This window comes from Lutjanus erythropterus, chromosome 15 (assembly GCF_056507025.1).
Source record: "Lutjanus erythropterus isolate fLutEry1 chromosome 15, fLutEry1.hap2, whole genome shotgun sequence".
In the NCBI taxonomy this organism is placed as follows: Eukaryota; Metazoa; Chordata; class Actinopteri; order Lutjaniformes; family Lutjanidae; genus Lutjanus; species Lutjanus erythropterus.
Genome location: NC_139331.1, coordinates 22,521,587 through 22,549,168, shown reverse-complemented (window position 1 = coordinate 22,549,168; position 27,582 = coordinate 22,521,587). Strand labels below are relative to the sequence as shown.

At 42.3% G+C, this 27,582-nt stretch overlaps 1 protein-coding gene across 3 annotated transcripts in view; it reads right to left on the bottom strand.

Annotated features, from left to right (window-relative positions):
- Positions 1-27,582, bottom strand: part of fut8b (fucosyltransferase 8b (alpha (1,6) fucosyltransferase)) — a 126,415-nt gene that overhangs the window by 60,482 nt on the left and 38,351 nt on the right. For all 3 annotated transcript variants that reach the window (XM_084737280.1, XM_084737281.1, XM_084737282.1), the window contains one exon: positions 37-658. In XM_084737280.1, coding sequence (XP_084593406.1) covers positions 37-239 — 203 coding nt within the window. In that variant the 5' untranslated portion in view covers positions 240-658. The remainder of the gene's footprint in view (positions 1-36; positions 659-27,582) is intronic.

Sequence of the window (27,582 nt, the reverse complement as noted above, 5' to 3'; positions counted from 1 at the left end):
AGCAGCTACAAAGTCAAGTCATCAGCTTATTGTTACCTGAGCGATTCGGCCATGCGCCGCAGGTCTTCATTCTGCTGCTTGAGCCTCTCTAGTTTGGCCAGGATTTTGGAGAGCTCCCGGCTGGACCGCTCCGGGTGCTCGCTGTCTCTCACCAAGTGTCCGCCGATGTAGAAGAGGAGCGTGCCCCAGGCCAACAGCACCAGGGTAATCCAACGCCATGAACCCGCCCAGGGCCGCATGGTTCAACCTCACCCACCCAAAAATGCCTCTTGGTGTGCCTGTACACCCACCGACCTGCCGGCCTGCCTGCCGGATGTGCGCACACACACACACTCTGTGCCCCGTCACCACAAGTGCCACAGTGCCAACCTTGGCATCGGCATCTTTGCAGCGATGGCGTTCGGTAAATGATGGACTGGAGGGAAATGAGTGCGTTTGTGGCTCAGGAGTGTGTGAGAAAAGGCAGCGGGTGTTTCTCCAGCTATCTAGCAGCGTTTCCTGGGTGTGCTAAAGCATGGCTAGCATGCTCAGAAGTCTGTGTTTTGACGGCCTGGTTGATGTCTTCACCCCTCCACCCAGCTCCGTGTTCACCAGCTTGTCCCACACCGTCTTGCCGTTTCCTTCTTGTCCCACAAGATTCTTTTATTTAAGTTGTGTCCTGTAGAAACAAAGAAAGACACTGTCATTAGTGGAGACGTAACAATTAACTTTTTTCAGTTCCGATCATATTCTGATATGTGGACTTTGATATCTGAAGTCTGAGTCTATATCAATACCAGTGCTCTTTTTCCTTTCCTATCATTATCATTATTATTATTAGTAGTAGTAGCAGTTGTAGCAGCAGTGCTAGTAGCAGCAGTGGTAGCAGTAGTCAGAATACATGAGGCTAATATCGAGCCTGAGTCTGAAAAGCTTGTGTAGTTCATGTAATGTAGCTTGTGTAATTGTGTCTTCAAACATTGTAGGGCGCTGTGGGATTCTGGCTTGTGACATTCATATGTACAGCTGATAGGCTGAGAGATGGCTCCCATGAGCATAATTTCCCATGATGCATTGATGAGATTTCAAGTTTGCTATTTTACATCTCAAACATGCAAATATTACTCTTAGTTAATATTTGTAATGTGTTTATACAGAACATGGTGGTTAATTTTGGTTTGTGTGGATATTTTTGTGCTGGTTTATTGTTACACCATGAGTGAGGTGGCTAGTACGTTTCCTCAGTCCAGCTGTATCACTGCACAGCAATTTGGGATGTGCTCCCCTTATATTACACGCAAATGTATAGTGAAAGTGAAAAGAACTATTCAGCTCTCAATTTTCATTGCTTAGCGTAGGGTTTAATATAGAAACACACACATAAGGCTTGGAATTGTGGAATCTTGGTCGTAATGCAGATCAGTATCAGAAGTCTGAAACCTGATAAATACTTAACACCAATACCAGGCCTTGATACTGAAATTGGATCAGATCAAGCCCATCCTAGTCGTTAGTGGAGCTGCTTGCACTTGAACATTTTGTCTTGCAAATACTTTAATGTGCTTGTTATTCAACCAGACGCAAATTCAAATCATTAAAGAGCGAGGCCAGCAAGCCAGCTTGACAAGCAAAAGCTCCTGAAGAGAAGAGCAAAGCATGAGACATGCCTCATATAGTGCCATATAAAAACAGAGAGCACAGACAGATACAGCTGAGATGCTGCAGACTGGTCCTGACATAACCCTGTCTCAGCAGCCTACAGGATTGATCAGCATGACACTGCAATTTGCATTTACATAGTGATGTGCAGTCCCTGAGCTATGCTGCATTGCTGTCGAGGCAGGACAGGGATGTTCCACTTTCCACGTCCTGCCTGCTTGTACATCACACACTTGTACTCATGCACACTCTAGCCTCTCAAAAGCTCTCACGCACACAGAATACATCTTTTATTTCCTCAACACCCCATACCACATCCTCAACAACAGCCTACCACAACCCACTTCCGACACTTTACCCCTCGCTCTTAGTTAAAGCACAACTTAACCCGACCGTTAATGGATTTGTTTGGAGGCGGCTAAATCCCACAAAGTTCTCCCAGAGCGCTTTGCCCCTTCCTGAGTGCCCGCTGCCATCCCCGTAGCCTCCATGACAGAATGCAACATTGTCAAGGTGATACGGCAAGCTCAATGGAGCAGAGGGAACGAAAAATCCCTGGATCATCACTTCCCTTCATCCCAAAGCAGCGGGGGAGATGGGAGACGGACGCGTGCCGGGTTTATGAAGCAACCTTCGCTGTCAACTCCCCAACAAAGCCCTGCCACGCAACTGAGACTAGTCCTGTGATGGGATGAAGACTGGCAGGTGTGAGTGAGTGTGCACGACATCTAAGTGTGTGTGTACATGTGCTATCATTTCTGAGTGTGTATCACAGCATGCTGGAATAATGCCAAACATCTTAGACTTTATGTGAGTGGTGGCGGCTTGATTGACGTGTCGCAGTGTCTCTGGTGCTCCTGCCTGTGAGACAGAGGAAAGCGTTCCTGCTGGGGTTCGCCTGGCAGCACAGAAGTAGGTTAACAGTAGCTCATCATGTTTACCATGGCAGCAAAGTTGATATGTAGGACATAAATGGTGCCATGCTGTAATACCATAGAGACTGTTCATGCTTCACTGGTGCACACTGCCCAGAACAGAACAGCTGAGATCACTGGAACAATGAGAGGCAAACTATTCTCCTTCATTTCTTATTGAATGATATGGGATTATTGAAATCTGTGCAGACGTTCCTTCCCTGCCGGTGCTCCTGTTGTGACTAACCTGGGCTGACACAAGGGTGCCTTCTCTTTATGTATGCAGCACGAGGATGTGCTGAGCTGTGTTTTATTATGGAAAATAAGAGCTGCGAGGGGGTAGCACTCCACCAGCTAATGCACAACTGGGACTTTACTAAAAGGCAGGCTGCAAAAACCCTTGTCACTGTGTTTGAGGAGCCATAATGAGGTTTGTGTTCAGTAGACTAAAACTGATAAATATAAAACTGTTGGACGAGGCAGGCAACTGCTGCCAAATAGGATATGGGAATTTTTTTGAGATAACGCTTGGAGCTAGTTGTTCTGCTTCTACTTGAAAGTCAAGCTAAGCTAGTAATAAATTACTGGTATATTAATAGAACTCTGGGGAAATTAACATGGACTCCTTCCAGATAATGGCCAACCAGGGACACTGCCTAGCAGAGGTGGGGACTCGAGTGATAGGACTTGCAATCAAGTCAGACTCAAATCACGAATTTGACAACTTTAGACTCAACTTCACTAAATAAAGAAGACTTGCAACTTGATCTGGACTTTAGCACCAATGACTCGAGCCTAGGGCTGGGTATCTTCCCGGCCTAAGCAGGGAATTTTATTATCAGGGTATTTATATTTTTATGTTGTTGAAAACAGTAAAAGTGGGACAGCTTGGTTGGAAATATGGATATGATGGCTGGAAAGCACATAATACACAAATGTTTGTCAATTTAAAAGTCAGACTTATTTATAACAACACTTTATGTAGTATAATTTTCAAATTTCCAGTCAGGATTTAGCACTGACTTAATAGGGATCAATAAAATCTGTATTATGGCTTGTAAACTATAGAATCCTACCTTAAAGCTTCCATAAGTCTGTTGCTAGACTATGTGGATCTCCATAAAAAAAGACCCTGTGCTGCAGTCCCTGGATTAAAGATACTTGCCAACAGGCCTAACAGCTATGCTGGGGGAAATCCTGAATGCTTGCACTAAAATAGTCATGTCATAAAAAAAAAACTACGCTGAAAGTTTTGACTGCGTTTGGGTGTCACTTTCAGGCACAGCTTCAGTCCTCTGCTGTCAGTGTCTGAGTTTGACACAAACACACACAGACACTTGTGTGCACACACACACAAACACACACACACACACACACACACACACACACACACACACACACACACACACACACACACACACACACACACACAGATCTTCATGGTGTTGCATTCAGGTGCACTGTGTAAACTGTACTCGAACAGCCAGTAAGGTTGTTTCAAATGGCAAAGTTTTTTTCTTTCTTATTTCACATTGTTGAAATATACAGGCCAATATTCTAGTTTCTGATTTCAGTCCAGATAACAGAGTGGTACAAATTTGACAAAATGCTAAAAATTTTCTATGCACTCAACTAGAACAATTGTAGTAAGAAGTTTTATTAAAGAAACACTCCACCAATTCTATGATTTCTTTTGTGGCTTTAGAGAAAATTTTTCAAAAGTCTGTCAAAATAATGATGTTGATGATGTCAGTGGTGTCAGTGTGAGCCTTCAAATATTTGACATAAAGCCTGGTTTACAATCTGGAGGCAGGCAAAGTGTGATGAAAAACTACTGTGTTGCATTATGGGAAGTGTGGGATCCAGGTTTCTGAAGCTTCTCTCATACTAGGGTGTCAAAGTCAAGATATCCCACTCCTCCTTTGATTCTGACTATTGTCTTGTTGATTTTGTCTTATGCAAGTCCCCTGACTTCATAATGCAATACTAAATAGCTGGAGCCCCTGTTTAATTGCTTTAAAATACAAAGCTGACATCGTCTTACAAGGTCAAAAGAAAAATGATCAGCATAATCAAATATAAAAGACCAAACACATTGAAAAACACATCCATCACACTAAAGGTCTTACATTAGTCTGCTGATCTGACAGTTTTGGTGAAGCAGTTACACAGTCTAGCGCCACTAATAGGAAGAACAAATTCAGTGTAATGTTGAGTCTAGGTTGTAGGACACTGCAAGTTAATCTGGGCATATTACTTGCAGCACACAGTGTACAGAGGTTAGTTAAGAGCACCTGCAATGAACCATTTGGAATTAAATACTGGAAGCACCTAATAATCGTAATTAAAGAGATGTACTCTACAAAACCTGCTTGGATTACTGGTTAATTCTGTTTCAAAATCATAAAGCCTTTGGAAAACGTGAGTTAAGAAGGTTTTACAGTTTCTTTTCAACGTGCTTTTCAGCTTGGCCTTGGTTGTGATGAAGGGGCAAAAAAACACATTCACGGTCGCTCTTTGAATTATTTCAGATGGCTGTGTTTTATAACTCAAAGAATGAGGGGACATCTATTGAGTCCTGTGTCAGCAGAATGTGGCCCGATTAAAGGGAAAATGATACTCTACTACAATTTATTCCACTGATGAAGATCTGGCGGTGTAATATTCTGGCGGAGATACAGCCGAGCGCAAGCCGAGCCCTGAAGATTTTTGCATTTTCTCAAACCTCTCACATCTGCCCTGAAGTCGCCATGAACAGGGGGGCTACATAAATAATGGAAATTATAATAATGTGAGTTAAATAAATAAATAAAAGTCCCCCACTGTGGCACAATCATTTCTAAGTTGGACTGTGTGACAGATATGCTGACAGAGGGGTTTTAGAGAAGTTGGCCATATAGTGCCTCTTTTTTTTTTATTCTGCTTTCCTCCACCAAGCCCCTCCCCGCTCGTCCTCCAAGTAAAGTGGAAACATGATTGCGAGGTTTTAGCTACTCAGGACAAAATTAGATATGTCACTGCTTCTTTCTGAATGTAAAGTCCTCCTACTTTAGGAATAAGTGCTGCTCATAAATGAGACTTCGGCTGCTCCACCTGCACAGTCGGTTCCCAAAGCTTCCTTTCAACCTTGCATTTCAAGTGCAGAGGTGGCAAGTAACTAATATGAACTACTGTAATTAAGTAGAGTTTTCAGGTATATATACTTTACTTGAGTATACACTTTTCTGACAACTTTTTACTTTTGCTCCCTACATTTGAGCACAAATATCTGTTGTTTTTACTCCTTAAGATGAAAATGATGTGAAAGATGTAACAAGATGAAGATGACATTTAAGACACAAGACAAAAACAACCTAAAAACAAACTAAGACAAAAACATATAAGTTGTATGCAGACAAAAACGTGTAAAAGTCACTAAAATACGAGAATGTCATAAAAGACATACAACAAAAACAATATAAAAACCGTATGATGAAAATTACATCAAAGATGAAACAAGAGAGAAATTAAGTTTAAGATGTGATGATATAGAAACATGGCAAAATATGCAACAAGAAAAAAAAACCACACATGAAGCGAAACAAGATGAAAGAGACAAAGACTTTACTTTTTCACTTTTACTTGAGTAAAGAAGTTGAATCAGTATTTCTACTTTTACCAGAGTCTTTTTTACACAAATATCTGTACTTCTGCTGGAGTAAAGAATGCGTGTACTTTTGCCACCTCTGTTCAAACGTCACCATTCCCCTACAATGTCCTTCACCTTGCTGTGCCAGCAACCGCAGGGACTGCTCGGCCCGGTAAAGGCTGGCGCGGTACGCGAGGTACTGTCACCCGTCACAAAACGCCCCTGTGCTGCAGCAACATGCAGAAGCCTGAGGGGTCAGCAGAGATGACCTGTTTTCAGTCCTGCTGGTTAATCTTCAACGTGACTCAGGCTGCAGCAGAGGTCATCTATCAGCGCGCACTCTGGTCTCCAGGCAATAAGCACCGCGATGAGGTCCACCACTGAATTATGCATGGAAGCTCTGCTGAGGACGGCTCCTATTACACCAACACGGCCACTCCAGCTCGGGGACGACTGGAAGGGACCATCATCTATACCATATTCCCAATATATAAACACGTCGCTTCTCATCTATGTTGATGCACGAGAGTGTATTTGTGCCTGTTGCTGGGGGCAACCCGAAGGGTGTGTGCACCTACCAAGATGTGGTATATGTTATGGCATGTAGTGGGGTGGCAGAGATAAAATCTGTGTATTTGGAAAGGGACAGGTAGGAGGAGATCAGGAGGAAATGCAAACAGGAACAGCTCTGAAATGATGCCAATGCGATAAAAAAAAATAAAATGAGAAAGCTGTTTACACATCTACAGCTCTGATGCAAAAAAATCTATTTCACAGAGGAAGCTGAATGTTATCTACGACTGGAAAGGAACTGTATTTTTGTGTTGATACTGTCAAAAGTAGGGCTGGGTATTAGAGCAGCAACTATTAATCAATCAGTTGTCTATTATTTAATTAATTGGAAATTATTGTGATAACTGATTAATCAGTTTGAGTCATTATGAGTCATTGATCTGGTTTCAGCTTCTTAAATGTGAATATTCTAAGTAAACTGAATGTCTTTGGTTTGGGGACAAAAAGACATTGTAGGACATTATCTTGGGCTTTGAGAAACACTGATCGACATTGATTAACAGATTAATAGATAATGAAAATAATAGTTAGTTGCAGCCCTACTGGGTGTCATATAAAAATTTATGATAACAGTCCAATACCAGTAGCCTTAAAGGTCCAGTGTTTAAGAATGAACCGTTTATATCTACAGAGGGCACAGGTCCTCAACCATGTTGCACTGAAATGTTATTTGCCCAGGATGGACAAACCAAACATTGGCCCTAGAGAGAGTCTTTCGAGTGTTTTGAGTTTTGTGACCACCATATGTTCGTCAATACACTTGGAAGGGGCAGGTGAGATGAGTTGGTTACCTGAAACCTCACCAGAACATGCCACTAATTCTACACACTGGTCCTTTAAAGTGACACAGATATCAGCTACTATGAGTTCCTCATTTGATACCTTTTGTTTTGTTGGTATTTTGGATTTTCCTTCCCAGCATGTGAACATTGATTTGAGATGCCTGATTCTCAATATCAGTTTACGAGCACAGGGGAGGGGGAAGCTTGCAGGTGTTTGGACTACAGAAGTGCAGCATAAGGAACATCAACTCCAACTCTGGCAGCAATTTTTTAACCATTATTTATCCAGAGATGGTTTGCTGAGCAAGCTGTTCTTGAGAAACAGCCTTCTTTATAGCCATAAAGTTGCACTCATTTCTACCTGATAGCTGCCTGGTGTGGCCACACTTTTGAATGGCCACTGAGCAGCTTTTCTGACTATTTTCTCAGCTGGTCTGGAGGTTCAATCCGGTGACCTTCCAGCCTCTACTCCAGTTCCCAAGGGATGGATCACAGTAGTGTCGGCAACACAGGGTTGACACATTTCAAGTCTAAGTACCAGATCCCAAGACTGAACAAAGACGGGGGGAAAAAAAGAATCATGGGATCATAATGCATTCATTCCAAAAAGCAGCAGGGGAAAACCGCGCAAATATTTCAGGAGGGATTGCAACCTGAAATGTTTGCTCCCTTGTTTCCTGCCACGTTCAACAAAAACATTACGATTAAATTTTGAGTGTGACTGTGACTTTTTTTTTTTCATCAATATGAATATCAGCAAAAGTGTGATTCATTCGGCAGAGTGCTCCCACTCCCAGAGCTCCTTTTCGCATCTTGGTTGGCTCAGAGCCGACATGCGGAGACACCCATACTTTTTGGGGGTGCAATTGGCATTTTATATGCATGTGTGTGCCCATGAGTGGGTGTGCGGGAGTCACCGGGCTCGGCTGGGTATGCCTGACTGCACACACATAAACCCATCGTCACACATATACAGCAGAGTGGTAAATATTTCATGAGCTGCTGTTTACTTCACAACATTTCTAGCTGAATGTGGAAGTCCATTAACTTAGGCTAAATGGCAGAGAGAAAGCTTGGCACAGGGACAAGTGTGGGGAAAGAGAAGAAAACAGATAGACGGCGACCTGGGAGAGTAAAGGGCAGGCCGCCCAAAGTAACTGCTCTGGGTTTTAATACATACACATGAAAAGGCCTGCAGCTAACACAGAGTACACGAGGTCGTGTCCTCAGAATGGTTTGTGGGAATTTGGAGGTTTAAATGCCCACTGAAGGAGGTCAGGTTTTACAATTAGAGACAAATACAAATGGTAGGTTTTCGAAGGCTGATTCTGATATTTTTGGATCCAGTATATTTAAAAGTGGCTGCAAAACAATCAAGTAAAATAGAAATAAAATGGAGAGACCTAATGTTTTTCCCACAATAATTATTTTACACTATACTACACAACATGCACCACTTAGGAAGATAATATTTACACTGAACAGAAGAAGAAATAGGGGAAACTTTGGATTTGGCTTTAACTAATGACTGTTTTCATTCCTCATTTTATTTGCTAATTATTTTCACAATTGATCATTTAATCTATAAAATTTACTAGAAAAAAGTGAAAATCCAGACAAGTAGAAAATCCTTACAATTAAGATTCTGGACCCAGGAAATGTTTCACATTTTGCTTAAAAAGTGACCGAAACGATTAATCAATTATCAAAGTAGCTGGGACCTACTTTTCTTTCAATTGACTAATCTATTACTTGACTAATCGTTGCAGCTCTACCTTGAATTGATTCAGCAACAGAGATTATTTTTTCTTTTTCGTCTCAAACCCAGCTTCAGCAACAAAAGCTGGGAGACTGTCGCCAGCCTGTTGAGCGAAGCGTTTAGAGTCTGACTTGTGACTCTATCCTAAGGATGGCAGGCAGAGATAGGGCAGCGGTCACGTGATGCACACCATGGGATTTAGCTCATTACTGTCACCCAGGCAAATTTTATTTTGAAGGGTCAAGGTTATATCAGTGCATGGGCCTATTAAAACATGTAAGGATTAGTGTTGTCCCACGCGTCAGGAACACAGTCTCTGATTGGTCGACAGACTCAACCTTAGGCAATTTGGGATTACCAGTGGGCGGCTAACAACATGCTAATAACAACAGCTCCTTCAGTTAAGTCCCATAACACATAATTATTAAGGCAGTTGCAGCAAACTGCCATCCTGCAGGAACATGTTTCTTTGTCGACACGGTAAGAAAAGGTCCATAGCAAATTTTTGAGCCAGAGCCTCTTAACAGGTTATAGCATGAAATGTACTCTAATGGTGCCATGGTATAATTTGGACATGGTTACCAGAGAAGGTTGTGTGTATTCACAGAGCGACACACTTTCATCATCATTTTCACCAACTATCTGAGCAGGGACTTGAGCAGTGACGGCAGCCCACCTCATCGCAACTTTGGGATTAAGTCTCGCAGAAGTGGCTAAAGGTCTCACAGAAGTTCTAGCCATGCAACCGCTGAGCCCGCTGCAGCTTGGCATTCAGTATCAGAGCTAAGCACACAGCCTCTCCTTCAAGGTTATCTCTGTGGAGAATTCGCTGACAGCAGGATACACACGCACGCGCATTCACACACGCACGCGCACTCACACAGTGACACAAAGATAGGTACCCGCGCACACAAACACAGCGGTGCACACACACACCTCACCGGCCCGGCATGTTTGCGCCGGCGGTTTATGCAAACAAGTTTTTAATTGGGACGGTGGGACATATGATTAGCAGTAAAAAGCACCAATCATTCCTCTGTTTTATGACTTTTTATGTCCAAATAAAAACGTGGTCCGGGGCGGGGGCCCCACCTGCCAACCCAATCTGTTCCCTGATGAGTGAAGGTGGATCTCAGGGCTCAGTCGTGGTCAAGGACAGCATTGTAAATTCACCGTGTCAGTGAGGGTGATGAACTGGCCCTGCAATGGTGTGTGTGTGTATGTGTATGTGTGTGTCTTTGAGAGAAGGGAAAAGAGCAAGAGTCAATGCCACTCAAGCAGATGCATGTATCATGCCTAGAGCAGAGAGGACATTAAGTGTCAGAGTGTGTGTGCGAGAGTTTGACTGAGTGTTTATTTGGGGATGGGAGGGGTTGCAGGGAAATTGTGGGACTAAGCATCATTTCAAATTGATCATTTACTTCATGCACAGCGGTGCTGAGAAATACGATCGTCTGTGAAAGCCTGAGAACGTGCTGCAAAGAACCTTGACCGTTATTATTTGCAAGAAACAGAAACGGGGAAGCTCGAGGTCTGTGTTATCCGTCTACCTTGAGCTGTACTGCTGCTTGGATCGACACACAGACACACACACTTCCTGTCTGTTCCAGTTTCTGTTCCTCGTAATGAGTCCAAATGACGGCTGACCTTTCGCGGCCTGGGGTGCCAGGGACAAGCCAGAGAGGTGGGGCCAATACGGGCGGGTGGAGGGGCCTGTGGTGACCCCATACAGAGGGTGCCAACCTTCATTCAGTCACTGTAAAGAGGCCTAATGACTGACTGAATACACAAGAGACAAGAGAGAGCAAAAAGAAGATAATAGAAGAAAATCAGTGGCCAGAGAGGGAGGGAGATGAGAGTGAATAAAGAGGATGGGGGGGGGGGAGAACAGCTACTGTAACACTGTGCTAAATTGTGTGATTTTTATCATTTGAATATGCGGTGACGCATACTGTGATACGCCTGGATCCACTGAATATGGATTATGCTCAGATTACAATCAGACCTTTGAAACTAGTCTTGGAAGTGGTCAGGCTCACACTGTGATTACAATTCTATGTAATTTGGCAGCAATCCACAATGAGAGCAAAGATGAAAAAAAGAGTCTTAAACATTAAGTATTTCAGTTTACTGTTGCACCTAATGATTATTCTCATCATTGATTAATCTGCCAGTTATTTTCATGATATCAACTAGTCTATGTAATGTCAACAAATTGTGAAAAAATGTTTTTAAAGTCACAAGTCCTGAAGTTCGTGGATCTTATGGATTTTCACACAATGAAGCAAAACACAATCTGCTACCATACAAAATATGTTTTTCGAAAGAGAAGGGAGCTATAATTTGAGGGAATAGTTTAATTTGAAAATATGAAGTGTTTGTACATATTTGTATCTGTTGGGTTAAAGTACAGAACAGTTTGGATGTGGAACTCAAGCAAAGTACATGTATACAGTGTGTGTGTGTGTGTGTGTGTGTGTGTGTGTGTGTGTGTGTGTGTGTGTGTGTGTGTGTGTGAGAATAATGAGATAAACAAGAAGGCATAGAATTAAACATGTATGCATTTATTCCTACTCTTTTTCAAGCACGCTTTCTGTTTCTTGTATTTTTTCAGTGAAGATTTCTCTCTGTTCTTTCTGTTTTCATTGTGTTATTCTTCCCAAAAAATGTTTTTATTGTTTACTTTCTTTTTACATGTTCAAAATAAAAATCTATCTATCTATCTATCTATCTATCTATCTATCTATCTATCTATCTATCTATCCATCTATCCATCTATCCATCCATCCATCCATCCATCCATCGAAAAGCAGCAAATCCTCACATTTAAGAAAATGTGTGAAATTTTTGTTTGAAAAATGCCTGGAACGATTAACTGATTATCATTGACTAATCAATTGTGGCAGCTCCATTCCAGTTAATACAGTGGAGGTGGGAATCTCTAGGCACCTCAGGATTCAAACGAACTGATTCAGCCGTAAGGAACGTACAGCACCATCTTACAATTTTTTTTACAGGCAATTGAAGAAAATTAGGCATTCGTTTTCTAATTACTGACTTTTCTGCATCCAAGCATAATCTTTCAAGAGACAATCACGGTGGAAATAAGAATCTATTTTTTACACCCCATAGGAGATATTAACGATGAACTGACCTTCTCTTTTTTCCTTGATTAATATGATCCTGATTATTATTGTTATTATTGGTAGTAGTAGTAGTTGTAGTAGCAGAAGTAGAAGTAGCAGCAAGATTACGCAAGGCTGAAACTAAACTTCAGTCTGTAAAGCTTGTGTAGTTTGTATAATGTAACTTGTGTAATGGCATCCTTCAAGCGCTACGGGGTGCTGTAGGATTATGGTGTGTGACATTTACATGTGCAGCTAAGAGATGACCCTCATTTGCATAATTTCCCATGATGCATTGCTCGGAGTTTAAATTTGCTAGTCGGTGTTTCCAAAATGCAAATGTTACAGTTTGAAATGTGTTTGTTCAGAACATGGTGGTTTACGGCGGTTTATGTTGTTAAAAGTTTTGCATTTCCCTTAATGCAAAGTAGAAGTGAAAAGCACTATTCAGCTCACCCTTTGAATTGCTGATGGTGGTGTTTACAAGTAGAAAACATGTAGTGAACATGTGGCTTTGTGGAATTTGGATCAAAATACAGATCAGCATTACAAGTCTGCTAACCGATTAATGCTTTACGTCAATGATGTGCCCAGTACTGGATTGGATCGGTCCCATCTCTAGGAGATATTATTGGCATGTCTAAGTGTTGATGCACAGCTGTGTGAACCAATTAAACACTCTTTGTGATCATGTATCAAAAAATAAGTCACACTGAAATGTGTGACAGACCTAGCAGGAAAGTAAGGGAGAAAATCAGAAATGGCACCGCAGTGAGAACAGACAGAGAGGGAATGTGTCTCAGGCTGAAGCCAGTGGTTAGGGGACACAAGCAACAGAGGTAGACAGTGAGAAAAATTGTCCCGATCTCCTATCGCAATCTCCCAATAAAAGCCAAGATTGACGAGAACAGGGGGCTCGGCGGTCTCTTGTGCAATAAGTTACGTTTTCCAACACAATAAGTAGCACACCCACCTCTGAACACTCCCTCCCTCACTCATCTCCTGCGACAGAATTTACGGTCAGCGGTTAACTCCCATTATACCCTGGCTCAGGGCAAAAGCAGCCCCCCCACCGCCACAAGTCAAAGTGCCCTCTCTGAGGCCGAGGCTTCAATGATGAAAGCAACGACTGGGGAAAAGAAAAGATGGAGAGGAGAGCTGTGGCAGAAGAGAGCTAGGCAGCAGCAGCAGCAGTGGAGGAGGAAGACTGAGAACAAGGAAGAGGGAAAAGTAAACAGCACAAGAATGCCCAGACAGCAAGAACACCAAGAAAAAAGCAGTCACAGACAAAGACAGAGACAGAGGGGAGGAAATAAAAAAAGCAATGTGGTAGGAAAAGTGGGAGCCGGGGAAGGTGGTAATCGGAAGAAAGATGGCGGCTGTAGACATAGACAGAGGAGGAGATGAAGAGTGTTCCCCGAGGGACCCGAGTCCTGACTAATACAGAGAAGGAGTTCTATAAACAGCAGTAACACACATCTCCCACCGATTCATCGCTCTCTGCTACATTACCTCCATTCTCTTGTCTTCAACCCTTAGCTCCTTTGCTCTGTGACCTTAAAATCCCTGCACTGCAAAAACACGCCAGCAGTAACAAGTGACATATTTATTCATCTTCTGTTCAGCCTTAAAATCTCGCTTTTTCCAAGACAAGAGAGAAAAAATATCTGGAAACTGCCGGAGACAGCTGATTAAGAGGTAAGGTCCTTTGACATTTGTTCAAATAAACGCCTTCCTCTTGAAATGAAGTGCCATTCCATGTACTTTGAAATGTCACCAGTTTTAAAGAAATTCTTGAATAAGACACATTAATGTTGTTGAAAATTACTTTTTGTCCTTGCATTAAAGGGATAGTTTGGATTATTTTTTTGTGGGGCTGTATGAGGTACGTATTCATAGTCACTGTGTTACCAACATTAGATGCCTGGAAGTTAAGCAATGTACTACTTTGGACAGGGTCAGCAACAAAAGGTATTTTAGCCCCCCAAAAACAGGTCTCTGCTGCTTCAACTTTGGGGTATGCTGACAGGCATCTACTGTAGGTAAAGCACTGATTATCAATAAGTACCTCACACAACCCCACTTCAAATGATCCAAAATATCCCATTAATACTTTTTAAGACAGTTCTGCGGGTACTGATAGTGGCCTGGAGGTTCAGTGGTAGCCAAGACTGTCCCTCTCTCTGCTCTGGTCTTTTCTGCATCGACTCCACCCTCCGGGTTTGCTCTTCCCTTCGAGTTTCTTCCAGGTGCTCCAGTTTGCTCCCACACTCCAAAAACGTGCATGCGAGATGAAATGAAAACTGGAAATTGCCCGCAGCTGCATGCATTGGTCTGTCTGTATTGGCCCTGAGATGGACCTGCGACAGGCATGAATAAATGTTAAAGCGGACCACAAAATTAATAATTGACGAGTAGAGATGGGTGTTTTTGTGCCTTGCTCCTGCCTCACTGCTGTCCTCCTCTCAACTCTCTCCTCCACTCCCCATTGCTTTATTCTAGTGGCTGGCTTCCTCTTAATTCCATTCCCACTTCCTCATTTTTACAGATTTTTGTTAGAGCTTGACATTATAACCCAACCCCACTGGGACCTGCCTAGAACAGACTTGGATAGGCTTGCACTGGATTTTCCATTTAATTGCTTCGCTTTGGGTCAGGATTGTTTGAAAGTGTTAAAATACTCTTACACTCATTTAATGATGAGAAACTACTTAGCAATGCTGGGACTCAATGTGCTTGGATATAGTTTGGGACAGCTTGGACGCAATTTCCAAGTTAAGATCCAATTTTGGCTCCTTATAACCTCTGCTTACAGACCCTTTCTTGTCATTTTTCTTCCATCTTTCTTTAAAGAGCCTTGCCTCTTCCCCCGTCGCTCCACCACAGCAGCCTGCATGCGTCACAACACAAGCCATATTGACAGAACTCCTCGTCCCCGTCAGGTTGTGTTTTCTGCTTCGGGTCCGCACTCCTTCGTTTGCCTGACTTCTCCTCCGTCTCTTCCACTCCAGCTCTACGTCTGGCACTGTGTGTGTGTCTGCTCAGCCCATCAGCTTCCACTTGGCTGCTCCTTCCACTCGATGTGACCTGTTTGTAAGTCTTTTGTAGTTAATGTATAGATTGTGTAACATGTGCAGACCCTCATGTGGAAGGAGGGTTTTCTTTTTTTGTCTGAGATGTAGCAGTGACGGTTGGCATGATTTCATTTGACCGGTTCAAAAAGAGTTTATTCTTGTGTTGCAGGAAAACAATCCTGTCATCGGGCTGAAGGCTTTCTGCTTTGCCGGAGACACTAATCACATTCACTACATTCAGCCTCGACTTGCTTGACTCGGATATACCATTGGTTGTTAGTGTAATGAAACTGACAATTACAGGCTACGGTGCAAACATTCCCTCTGTGGCTTTTCATAACCAGAGGCTTTTTTAGTGTAGTCATTCGGGCTTGGCCCTAAATGGTTCAACTCTGCATTCCTCCGGAGGACAATAAAAAAGACACAAGACTCATTGAAAAAAAGAGAAACAAACCCTGCCTCACCTCGAGGGGATGAAGTTTCCTAAATGCGATTAAAGAGAAATACTGGCAGACTGTCTTCCCTGACCCCTATTAAGAGAAAGCAGAAAACCGCTACCACATTTCTCCTCTCTGCACACCCTGCCACTAAGCAGGACCTGTTGCTCAAATCACATTAACTAACAGCAGATGAAAAAACTCAATACACACAGCATGCCAGGCTGTGCTAACGGTGAGCTGATGCAATCACACCTACAAACACAATCCCACCTTTTACTGCTCCATCTCTCACAGAGGGAAGATGGAGAAATAAAATCGTGTGTTGCCGCAAAAGAGAATATTTCTTTCTAGTCTTTCCTTCAATCCATTGCAGGCACCGTTGAGGCCTTATTAATATTGGGTAAAGCCGGAGCAGGAGTTTACACAACATGACTTTGTAAAAGCTGAAAGTGAAGGAAGAGACTAAACACTTCAACTGCTGGCGGAACATTGTGATCCAACTGGGAGCAGCTGCACCACTGTTTATAACGCACCAACAACAGCTTTCTTCACATTTGCAACCCTCGGGGGAAGGATCTGTTGCTCTAGGACATTACATGTCTGTCACCTTGCACATCAGACACGATGGCAATGATACATACGTATATGTTACATACATAATGTTACATGTGCATCTTGTCAGTCGTCTTCTTCCAGGTCCTCCAGGTTGCTCACTGGTCCTGGCTTGAGTCTAGACAGCACAGGGAAGTCCATCAATCTTCCTCCGGGGAACCAGTTTGTTGCTTATTCAGTTCCCTTGTGCAATGATTGGGCTTTCTCCCCCTCACTTGCTTGCAGCTCCTATTCTCCGAGTGTGTAACCAGCCACTGCGCACAGCTGTCATGTGTCTGGTGAAAGCGGTGTGACTGACACTCATTGTTCAAGATTGAATATGCATTTCTCCCTCCAGGACTGACGCATGCCAAATGAAGGACATTCCCCTGATTGATGGCATCTATTTATAATAGAGCTCTCTCTTTTTTCACTCTTGTACACACTTTCTCTCTATTTGTCTCAGTCTGCCGTGCCGACCTTTGACAGGCCAAGGAACTAGAATCCACCACTGGGTAAACATAGGGAGCAGAACTTGAATGCCGAATCCAGAGTTATTGGAAATCTCTCATAGTTACGCCAACTTTCCATTAAGAGGTGAAAAAAACTCACCCTTTTGGTGCAGAAATTATGCATGGGCGCAGGGAAGAGGGGAGGGTGGAGGAGGGGGTACTCCTGAGCACCAAGGTTAGATCACAAACATAATCAATAATGCACTGCCTATTGTGTTTCGGCACTGCAGTCAGTCCGGCTCAGTTCCATTCAAGTGAATCCTCGGCGTTGGACCAGCCAGCTCTGCGCGAAGTCAACAGTCCAGATGAAAGATGGGTCTTCTGGAAAGCTACGGCAGTAGGAACAGTGAGAAGGAGGAAGAAGGGATGATGGCCTGAGCAGATGAGAGGGAACGTGGGCGTACTTGGAAGGAGAATGAGGCACAGAGGGAGTGCCTGGTTGCCACTGCTGCAGATGTTGTTTGTGAGTTTTCACACAACGTTGCACTCCATCCACAATCTACCAAAGGGGATGAAGACTATGGCCCTGGGCTGAGGCACTAGATAGTAAAATAATGATGATAATAAAGATAAAACACTATCATCTTCTCTAGTACACTCATAGTGTAATACAATCATCATCTGATACATTTAATTTGATGTAAACTACTAAAATTTGTCTTTCTTCTGCCTGTCTTTGCACTCGTTTCAAAGCTCTCTTTCCATGGCTAACGCAAGTTCCCTGCTGGAATCTATCGATACTCGCCAGGCCAAGCAACGAGATGCTTCCTCAGGGGCTAATCCACCCCTCAGGCAGCAGCAATGGTTTCATCTTCAAAAGCAAAACACTGGCAGGTAAATATGCAGTCAACTGAATTTGTGTCCTTGGGATTCGGCTCATCGTGGACCTTTAAAATCAAAGGTGGGAAGGGAAGTATAAATATTTCGTTACTGTACTGTACTTTTACTCCCTACATTTGAAAACAAATGTCTTTCCTTTCTACTCCTTTCATTTTCAAAACAGGGCCATTACTTTAGTTTTAATGCATTAGAGGAGAATTATTGATTATTTTTATTTTGCATTATTAAGTGCATCTTCCCAACATGAAGACTGATTTCAACCTGAATGGGCGGGACAATAACAAAGACGAGACGAATCCTTGATGTATCCATCAGTGCATATCATGTCTGGTCTCAACATGAGAAAATTTGCAATGACAGTGATGAGCTCAACCCCATTGACTAGTGTGGATATTGTCACAGTTTTCACTTTTACTTGAGTAAATAAGTAAAATTATTACTTCTGCTTTTACCAGAGTCTTTTTTAAACAAGTATTTGTACTTACACTTGAGAAAAGAATGTGTGTAGTTTTGTCACCTCTGATTAAAATGTATATTATTATCCATAAAAAAATAATTCTCCACACATTCATTACTACATGGCATGCACAAGAGCTATTCCCATTGTTTTTCCTGGTGAGCATGCAGTGTACATGGAGACTAACAGGCCATTCTGAGTTATTGCTGCCATATTGCCTTGTAATGCAGATGGCTGTTGTGTCTCCCTCTGAATTATTGATCGGCTCATGTGTAACGTAAACACAATAAATGGACATGATAATATCTGTCACAGCACACAGGATGTGTGTATAGATCACTAATCACAGATAAACATAGACCATCTGGAATCTACTAAATGCACAAGATCATAAAAAACAACTCGACTGTGAAATGCATTTCTTTCATGTACTGAAACACCACAGGCAGGGTTTGTTTTTTTTTTACTTTGTATCTTGAGATAAAAGCAAGTCTTATTTGATTGTGTTGGAGGGTCCTGAGCTAAGACGCTGCCTATCACAAAGTTCTCCAATTCAAACAGCCGTTCGGTTCAGAAATTCTAATCACATCCCTGTGAATACATGATCCCAGAGAACCGCACAAACCTACGAGGCACATTTTGTACAAAGTGCGCATTGATCTTAGCGCTACTCAACTAGCATTGATCTAATGCCAGATCTGTGAACAGGCTGTGCGCTCGCTGGAACCCGTGTGCTTGTGTGTGTGAGTCGGTAATGGTCTAGTTTGGTCTCGGGCTGTCCGGAGGTAGAAATTTCCTCCCCCCCATAACTCTCCCTTCTTGCCTCCTCAGTCTGTCGGATCTGATCCTCCCAGTGTGTCCTCTGTGGTGTCTGCTTCTGTTCCCCTTCCTGTCGGTGAGCTGAGGGCCAGCAGAGGGGAACAGGCTTCCAGCGCCTTGGCCTGGTCGCCTGGCTCCCCACAGCCTAGTCATTACTGCTGGCTAACAAGGAGACAGCGAGGGACGTCTGCGGCTGCTCTTCCCCTTAACTAACAAAGAGAAAGACCTCACGGGTAACTGTGGTAGCAGCGGCAGCACAGAGGCACAGGCTCCTGCTGGACCCATAATGGTGCCTTCTCATTATATGCCGTCTCCCGGGGGAAAAAAGATGTACACGCTGGGCTACAGGTCCTTTCAACTAGGCATTGTGGGACTACAGGGGTAGGAAGGAAGGAACATTATGTGCACGACCTGTCACATGCCACTACTTTGAATTATCTTTACGTAGTGATGTGTGTGTGTGTGTGTGTGTGTGTGTGCTCACAGGCCTCACGTGCGCTCAGCTGGATGTTTACACGCTTCCTTAATGTCATCTTTTATTTTTGTTGGTGCCAGGGACGTCAGAGGAATTCCTCGGAGGGGGAGGGGGGCATGAAATGAGTTTGACTTGATTTGATTTGATTCCAGTGGCTCCATCAGACCCGGGGGCGTCACAAGGGGGGGGGGGGGGGGGGTTTCACTTGCAGAGAACATGTGTACTCAAGCATACATGGCTCAAACCAAAGCACAGGCTCACAAAAATATATATCATCTCAAACACAGACACACACACAAACACACACAGGCACATTCTGTTTTCTTTAAAGGCCCACAGACTTGTGGGATATGCAGCGTTTCCCAATAGTTGGCAGTCGATATCAGTGATGGGGGACGGAGGCGTGGGATATGTTTATTAATGACTTGTAAAATACTCTTAAATCCTCGGCCCACTACTTTATTTGACAGTTGTTTTCATTAATTTTCAGTGGTGTGTCCATATTGAAGTGGGCTGTATTTTGGCAGTATTTTTGTTGACATTTCATTTAGTCAGCTCAATATCTCATCTATGCTCAAGCACTAAAGTCACTCGGCCTGTTATCAGCTACTGAGACTAGGGTTACCTAACTTGAAGATGCTAATTTACTGCTCCCAACCAATATTCACCAATTTTATGGAACAAATAAACAGTCAGTTATCTCTCTATGATACACAGTATGATGCCAGTGGGTGAAATTTTTTTTGTTTTTTTTCATAAAATAGACTAAGAAAACATAATTTAGAGAATTTTTTGAGACAAAGTTAATCTAGGGTACTCTTTAGGGTGCATTACCTTAAAGAAACATTGTACCCAATGTTAAAGAATGAATAAAGAGAGTTATTTTTTACAGCTAGTACATGCAGTAGTTAACTGATTATGAAACCTTTTCATTTTTTTGCTGATGCTTCAATATGACCTGCATAAATACCAACATCATCTTTGAGGAGATTAGCTATTTCTGTGAAGTTGTTCTTAATGTCTGCCAGCGGGTCGGCATAATATAAAAGTTCCATGTTGTCGTTTTAAAATTTGAATAAAATGTATTACAATACTAATGGAAAATATAAAATTGCCTCATCTGTTCGAAATGTATGCCATTGGAAACTGAAAAAGAAAAATTAACTCTTTCCATGACTTTTTTTGTCTAGACATTACCCTCAGGCAACTTTGTACCACTGAAGAACAGCCTATGAGAATTAATGCATTTAAGAGTGGCACCATGTTTCAGCAAACAATCAACAATCTATCAAACTATCACAACCTTCTTTAAAAAGACAGCAAGTCACATTTCAGTGTTTGATCATTTGAGTTACATTTAAATTAAAATTGTTTTCAGTTTCCTGGTCTGTGTCTAAAATGGTGATCGATGCATCTTAGATTGGCTGAATAGTGTATAAATCTAACTACACAATACCAAAAAATGTCATGGTGGGGTTTTGCTTAATTACTTTCAACTATTAATCTTTAAACGGTCATCTATTAATGTGAATCCAATTTTGTAAAATGGCAGAAAAAGACATTTTCAGACCATTTCTGTGGTGAGAGATGATGGAGCTGAACCATGTCTGGAAGGCTGAGAGAAAAGGGATCCAGCATGGTCTACAGAGAATCACGTGACATGTGGCTAACAGTTTCATGAGAGCCCTGCTTCTTTTTTTTTTAAAAGAACTGTGCCATACTGGAAGATGTACTGTGAGTGTAAAAGGAGGCATTACTGTACCATAGAGGGATATCCTCATAGCATACTGTACAGGCTATGGTTTAAACATTGTCACTGTACTGAAAATATGGTCTAGTAGTGACGGCTCTATCCTTACAGGCGGTGGACAAAACACCATTATATCTTAATGTAACCTAATGCAATAGCCCTGCAATATATCTACTTTTGTTAAAGTTACATAAAATGTATTGTGGACAGTGTGTCACAGAGGTGTTGACTCAACTCAATAGTAAATTTTGAAGCTATAGTTTGTGTTGGTGTTATACAGGATTACATTATGCTGTCAAGGTTTTCATTATTTTTTGATATAACAGAAACACCTCACTACTGTATTGCAATATGCTGTTAGGTATCATTTTTTTTCCATTGGAGAAAATAACAGAGGCACCACACAGTATAACACGGTGACCTCGAAACTGACAGCAGAGCTGGATCAACATCTCTCTGACACAGACTGGAAAAAAAAAGAAAGAAAATCAAACACGAAAAGCCTCAGACAAAGGTACAGTAGTAGAATTTATTGCAAGGCTATTGCATTGGATTGCATTGCAGTTTACAAGTGTTAATGTAACTGTGTCCACCCCCTGCATCTTGCATCATAAATGCAATGTATTATGATCACTGTAGCACAATAACTTACTTTTACTGCGTCTTGGTTTTGCATTTGCACAGATTTTTATGTAAAAATACAGTGAATACTGCAGCTTTAAATCAAAAGCTGCATTAAAAAGGCAGATCCAATTCTCTCTACTTGAGATTCAATTGCCTATTTGCCAAAATAAAATTTAATGTTGAGATTTGCCTGTTGGTGCTGAAAAAGTAGTGATGATTTAGAACTTACAAGCAAGGAACAAAATTAGCACCAGCTAACTGCGGGTAAAATATGCAAGTGGCTGGTACAACTGTGGATTTGTTTCACTCACCAGACAAAAAAAACAAATGTAATCTACTGAATGGCTGATAAAATGTGAACATCTACTTGCCATTTGGCCGGTGGACAAAAGAGTTAATTTTGCACACTCCTTACAAACAAAACAAAACATAGTACTATACATTTGTAAATAGGGTTGGGCCTCGAGAACCGATTTCACATAAGAACTATGTATTCCAAACACCTACTGTATATCGATCTAGCGATCTATCTGCGCCTAAAGACATGCTGACAGACAGACTCTTGAATGAATGCATGCCTTCCTGTCTCCTCAAGCAGTGATTCTCAACTTTTTCAAGCCAGAATGATCAGGGAGGCGACTGCAAACCCCCCACCTTCATCTGCCTGAGAAACTAAAACACTAACATTAACAGACACACTCTATAAAATATATTCTACGGCAAATTATATCATTGGTACAGATGATCAACTGTATAAACAATTCTCCAGCCTAAATACAGTCTCATTTCCCATCATGCCTGGCGCAGAACTGTGTAATTTGTTTAATATGTTATGTTACAAATGTTGCAATGTTAGCACAAACTATGTGAGTCTTTTAACAGGCACCTCAATTTAGCAAATGCTATGCTACAAAAAGCTTTACAAGGACGGGACACTCTCTGTTGTTACAGTAAAGTAGCTAAAATAAACCCTAGAATATTCAAGAAAGCAGAAAGAGACTACCATAGTTACGGTTAACTAGCTAATGTTGGCTTAGCTCATTGTTTCTACTGGTATCACTTATCCATGGTGATTAGCATTTACACAACCCTTCTGTGAAGAATGCAGACAGTCAAAGAATCGAAATTGAGAACCGTTAAACGTAGGAGCAGCATGATTCGTCCAAGCTGTTCATATACACACCAAAAAAAATTAAAATGTTTATTGTTGAGTCTTATTCCCCAGAAGACAAATAGCGACATTTTGGGTTGGTTTAAGTGTCGCAAGCACGGCAAAATAATGAGACATACAAGCAGAGGGCAGGGTCTCTGCGGATATAGCCACCACCACACCATTTTAGTGGGTCATACATGATGAACCAAAATTAATAAGAAGAATATTAATCTCAGTCAGAATAATTAGAATTCAAACAATCCCCAACAGCGAGTTAAAACTCTTTAAAGCACTTCAACACCTCTACCTACACCAACCATCAAGACAAAGGCAGTTCCTTAGGGAGCATTTTACATGTGTTTATTAAATATACACAGCATTGAGCATTTTCTCTGTCGTCAATTTGTAAATTTGTCAAATAAAGCTTGAAATTTTTACTTGAGAAATGCCAAACAGCTGCTGTTAACCCTCCTTGTTCCTTCAGTAGCTCACACACCCGTAACACATACAGTTACCTCCTCACAATCCAGCCATGCCCCCCCATATGTACTCAGGTCACGCGGCTGATCTTTGACAGGTTGCGCACAGAGGTCTGCGCAGAGCCGCCCCAAGACCAGAGCTCTGACCCCTGGTAATGGGTCTCTGGAGGTGGTGGTAGTAGTGTGGGAGGGGTGGGGTGGAGGGTGGCAAACCTATTCTGCTCTGTACAGTTGTAAACTGGCTCACTCCTCCCCTGGGACTGACTTCCCCACGTTGCAACCTCTCATCACCTTCCCTCGCTCCCCCACCCGCCACTGCAATGAAGCAAAGTGACGCTGTTGCCAAGGTTACCTGAGGATGGGAGGGGGTGGGGTTAGGAGGTACAGATGAGGTAGTTTGTTATCTGCCTACATGGGTGATGTGAGACGAAATATGATTGTGTCCTGGTGGTAGAGGCAGTGATGGAGGTATAGGAATTTTGGATTGGTGGAGGGTATATGGGAAGAGTAAATATATATGTCTCTGAGAAATTGCAAATATATCAGCATGTATGTGTGTGTGTGTGTGTGTGTGTGTGTGCATGTCTAAGCAGAGCAGAGGTTGGTGAAGCTTAGCCGACTCTGTGGAATGTAAACTAGCCACTGCAGCACTCCTGCCTGGCCTCAGTCAGACACTGCCCCGCCGGGGAGCCAGCGCGTTGTTCGAAGCCCTACACCTTTCCCCCGCTGCATGCGGCACGCAGGGTCGCCATCCCAGTTTCAAACCGCCTGCCTAGCACCCACCTTGCATTCCAGTTGCCACGGTGATTTGCTTGCCTTGTCTCTATTTTCAAGCATGTGCAGATAAGTAGAGTTTGAACAAAAGCGAGCAGTCACTTACCATGCATTACCATTTCACAGCTATTTGATACCTGCGCCGCCTCGCACAGCCGCAGCCATCTCCCCAGATGATTGCCCAAGGGAAGGTTCAGTGCTTTAATCTAATCTCATGACAAATGATTCGATTAGCTTGGCCACTGATTAACCTCTTCCTCTGTGTTTTGTGCACATACATATGGCTGAGCGACTCTCATTTCATACCGCCCGCTCTCCCTGGCTGGATGTGGTTCTACAAATGTCAGTGTTGGCTGCATGTGTCACCGACTTGATGCACTGTGTTGTTCTGTGTGTGTAACGGAGGCTCCGCTGCACCCATGCCTCACCAGCCATCTGCAGCCCACTGAGGGACACATGATGATGACGGCTGAGTCACCCATTAGCCCAAATTAGAGCCATCCTTCCACCATTCAAGACAGGGCCGCTGGCAATGCCACGCAGTCAAGGCCATTACGGAAAACACGCACTAAACTGATTTTGCTCTGCAAATACCATTAGCTGGTGCCCCAAGATTATAAATATCCGCACTTCCAATCTGACGAAGAAAATGGGCTCGGATGGGGAACTGTGTTACGAAAATCCTGCATCAACGTCACAGACTTCTTCACTGGTTGCCAGAGGGCAGAGAGAGGAGGGTAACGGCCACAACAAAGATGAAGGAACAAAGAAAAACAGCGGCGGTGAGAGACGGTTTACATGGACAGATACAGTTGCTGCTGGGGAGTTTTGCAAGTAAGCTGCGTTCAAGGCACATGGTGTGAAGATAAGAAATTACAGCTTTGTGCTGAGCAGAGACCCCCTACATTTTAACAATCAGCACAGCAGCTTTACATTACTTTAAAGAACTAATATACAATGAGTGTGCGTCCAAAAACGAGTACAGCAGTCCAAATAGTGAGTTGGAGCCAGATGATGCCAGATGGCATTTTAAATAGATTAAAATGGTATTAGATATATGATTATAGTTGAAGCAAGTTGCTTCTCTCCACCCCCTCTTCCCCAGACTCGAGGAGGCTCAGGCAGGCTGCAGGAATGCTGCAGGCATGCAAGACAAGCTCAAGATTGTAATTTGACAAAAAGAAGCAATGATGAGTTCTAAACTAGAAGCTGATCAGCTGTTAAGCCCGTTATCACAAAAACAAAAGCCCACTGCTCTGAAAATAAACACTGGACTTTAGTGACTGCCTGCCTCCTGCCAGCCAGACTATTAACATATTGCTCAATTTAACTGTCATAAAAATCTACTCCTTTTAAAATATTATTAATGATTTGTTACGACTCACAAACCGACACTTATTGATTTGATGACCTTTGAGCATTAATTTAAACTCTAACATGAAACAAACAATAACACAAGTTATGGGCTGGAAAATAAATTTTTGAAGGAACACACCGCGGCTGTAGAGTTGTTGTCAGAGAAGTAAGTATTTAACTCACTAACTGTTAATTTTATGATTTATTACACAAGATTTTTCCTGTAAAACTTATTGTTATCACTGTTAGAAATCTGGGGAAAAAAAAAAAGATTTGAAAGTTTAAAGCTTCAAATAAGTGCTCTCTAAAATGGCTGCAATAATGGTGGGCCACGCTGTTCAAATGGCCTTGGTTTGGTAAACAACTGTCCTGCATGTGGGCCAATTTGTCACAACAACACGGCCACTTCAGGCCTGGGGAAATTGCCATTTTGTCCATACAACCTATTTCGATCCACTCATGTTTCCGTTTTGCCACAAACCGCAACACACCCGCCTCTTTCACCATTTCCTTTACTTGAAGGGTTCCTGTCGAATGCCAACAACTGTTGCCTAGCAACTAAATATTCACCCTGCAGAAATCCGCTAGATTATTATTTCTTTCCAAGTTTCACATTTCTGAGAGGAAAAAAAAAGATATCCTTGTGATTTCAAGTTTACAAATCCCAGTGGTGCGCGAGCAGTGGTACGCTCTTCAAATGAAATGCACAACCCTCCGACACATCTACAGAGGGAAACCGTAGCAGAGCCGCCGTGGGTATTTCAGGGCAAATGTAAGAATTATAACAGTGTTAATAACTACTGAAACCAACCAAATTTACTGCCTGCAAACACCACATTACAGATGATCTGGTTTGCATATGATCATGTTAAGTGAATACAAATTAGAAACATGATGTGAACATACAGGAGTCTTTTTATTGACCCTTAAGACGCACAAGCCAGAATGCATCCAGGCATGTTTTCCTCAACATTTTAAAATACTGCTTGGATTTCTACAGGGGCTCTAAAGTTTTTCCTTTCCTTCCAATAGTTAAAAATGGAAATCTGTAATATATTATAGTAATAAATCACCTATCAGTGAATTAAGGAAACAAGTTGAAGAACTCACTACACCAGCAACAATGCTACAGCCCTTCTTTGAAACTTCTATTCCAGGCCTAAATAACTGTTTTATTTTGCCAGTTTCATTTTAATTACAGTTTAAATTAATGCAGAATTAGCAAGTGTCTGTTTATGAATTGTAATAAATCATTAACAATCTTTCAAAAGGAGCAGATGTTTACAATGGTTAAACTGAACAAGATGTTAATGGAATCTGGCAGGCACTGAACTCAAGCTCCAGAGTGTGTATTTTCAGAATAACAGGCTCAACTTAATATTGACAGACAACTGACAGTTATAAACAGCTGATCAACTTACAGTGTAGGTATCATCGCTTGTTACTGTCAAATTACAATGTCGTGCTCCTCTTCCACTCCCGCAGTGTTCTTGCAGCCTGCTTGAGCCTCCTCAAGTCTGGAGAGGAGGGGCGGGGTGGAAACACCTTGCTTCAGCAATAGATTGAATATTCAATATGAATTCATTCTAGTTAATATAAAGTCTATGTCTCAAACTTGCTGTTTGGACTGCAGCACACACACAATTGCTCCTTTTAAAACTGCACTAACTTGTTTTAACTTCTTGCTATCCTTTTGTCAAAGCAGCATTACATGCTATCTATTAGAAAAAAAAAATCTTCATTTCTACTGCATTTATGATGCTTTAATATTTCAGCTGACCTGTGGTGTTCCTTTCCAAAGTGCTCAAGCAGTGCGAAT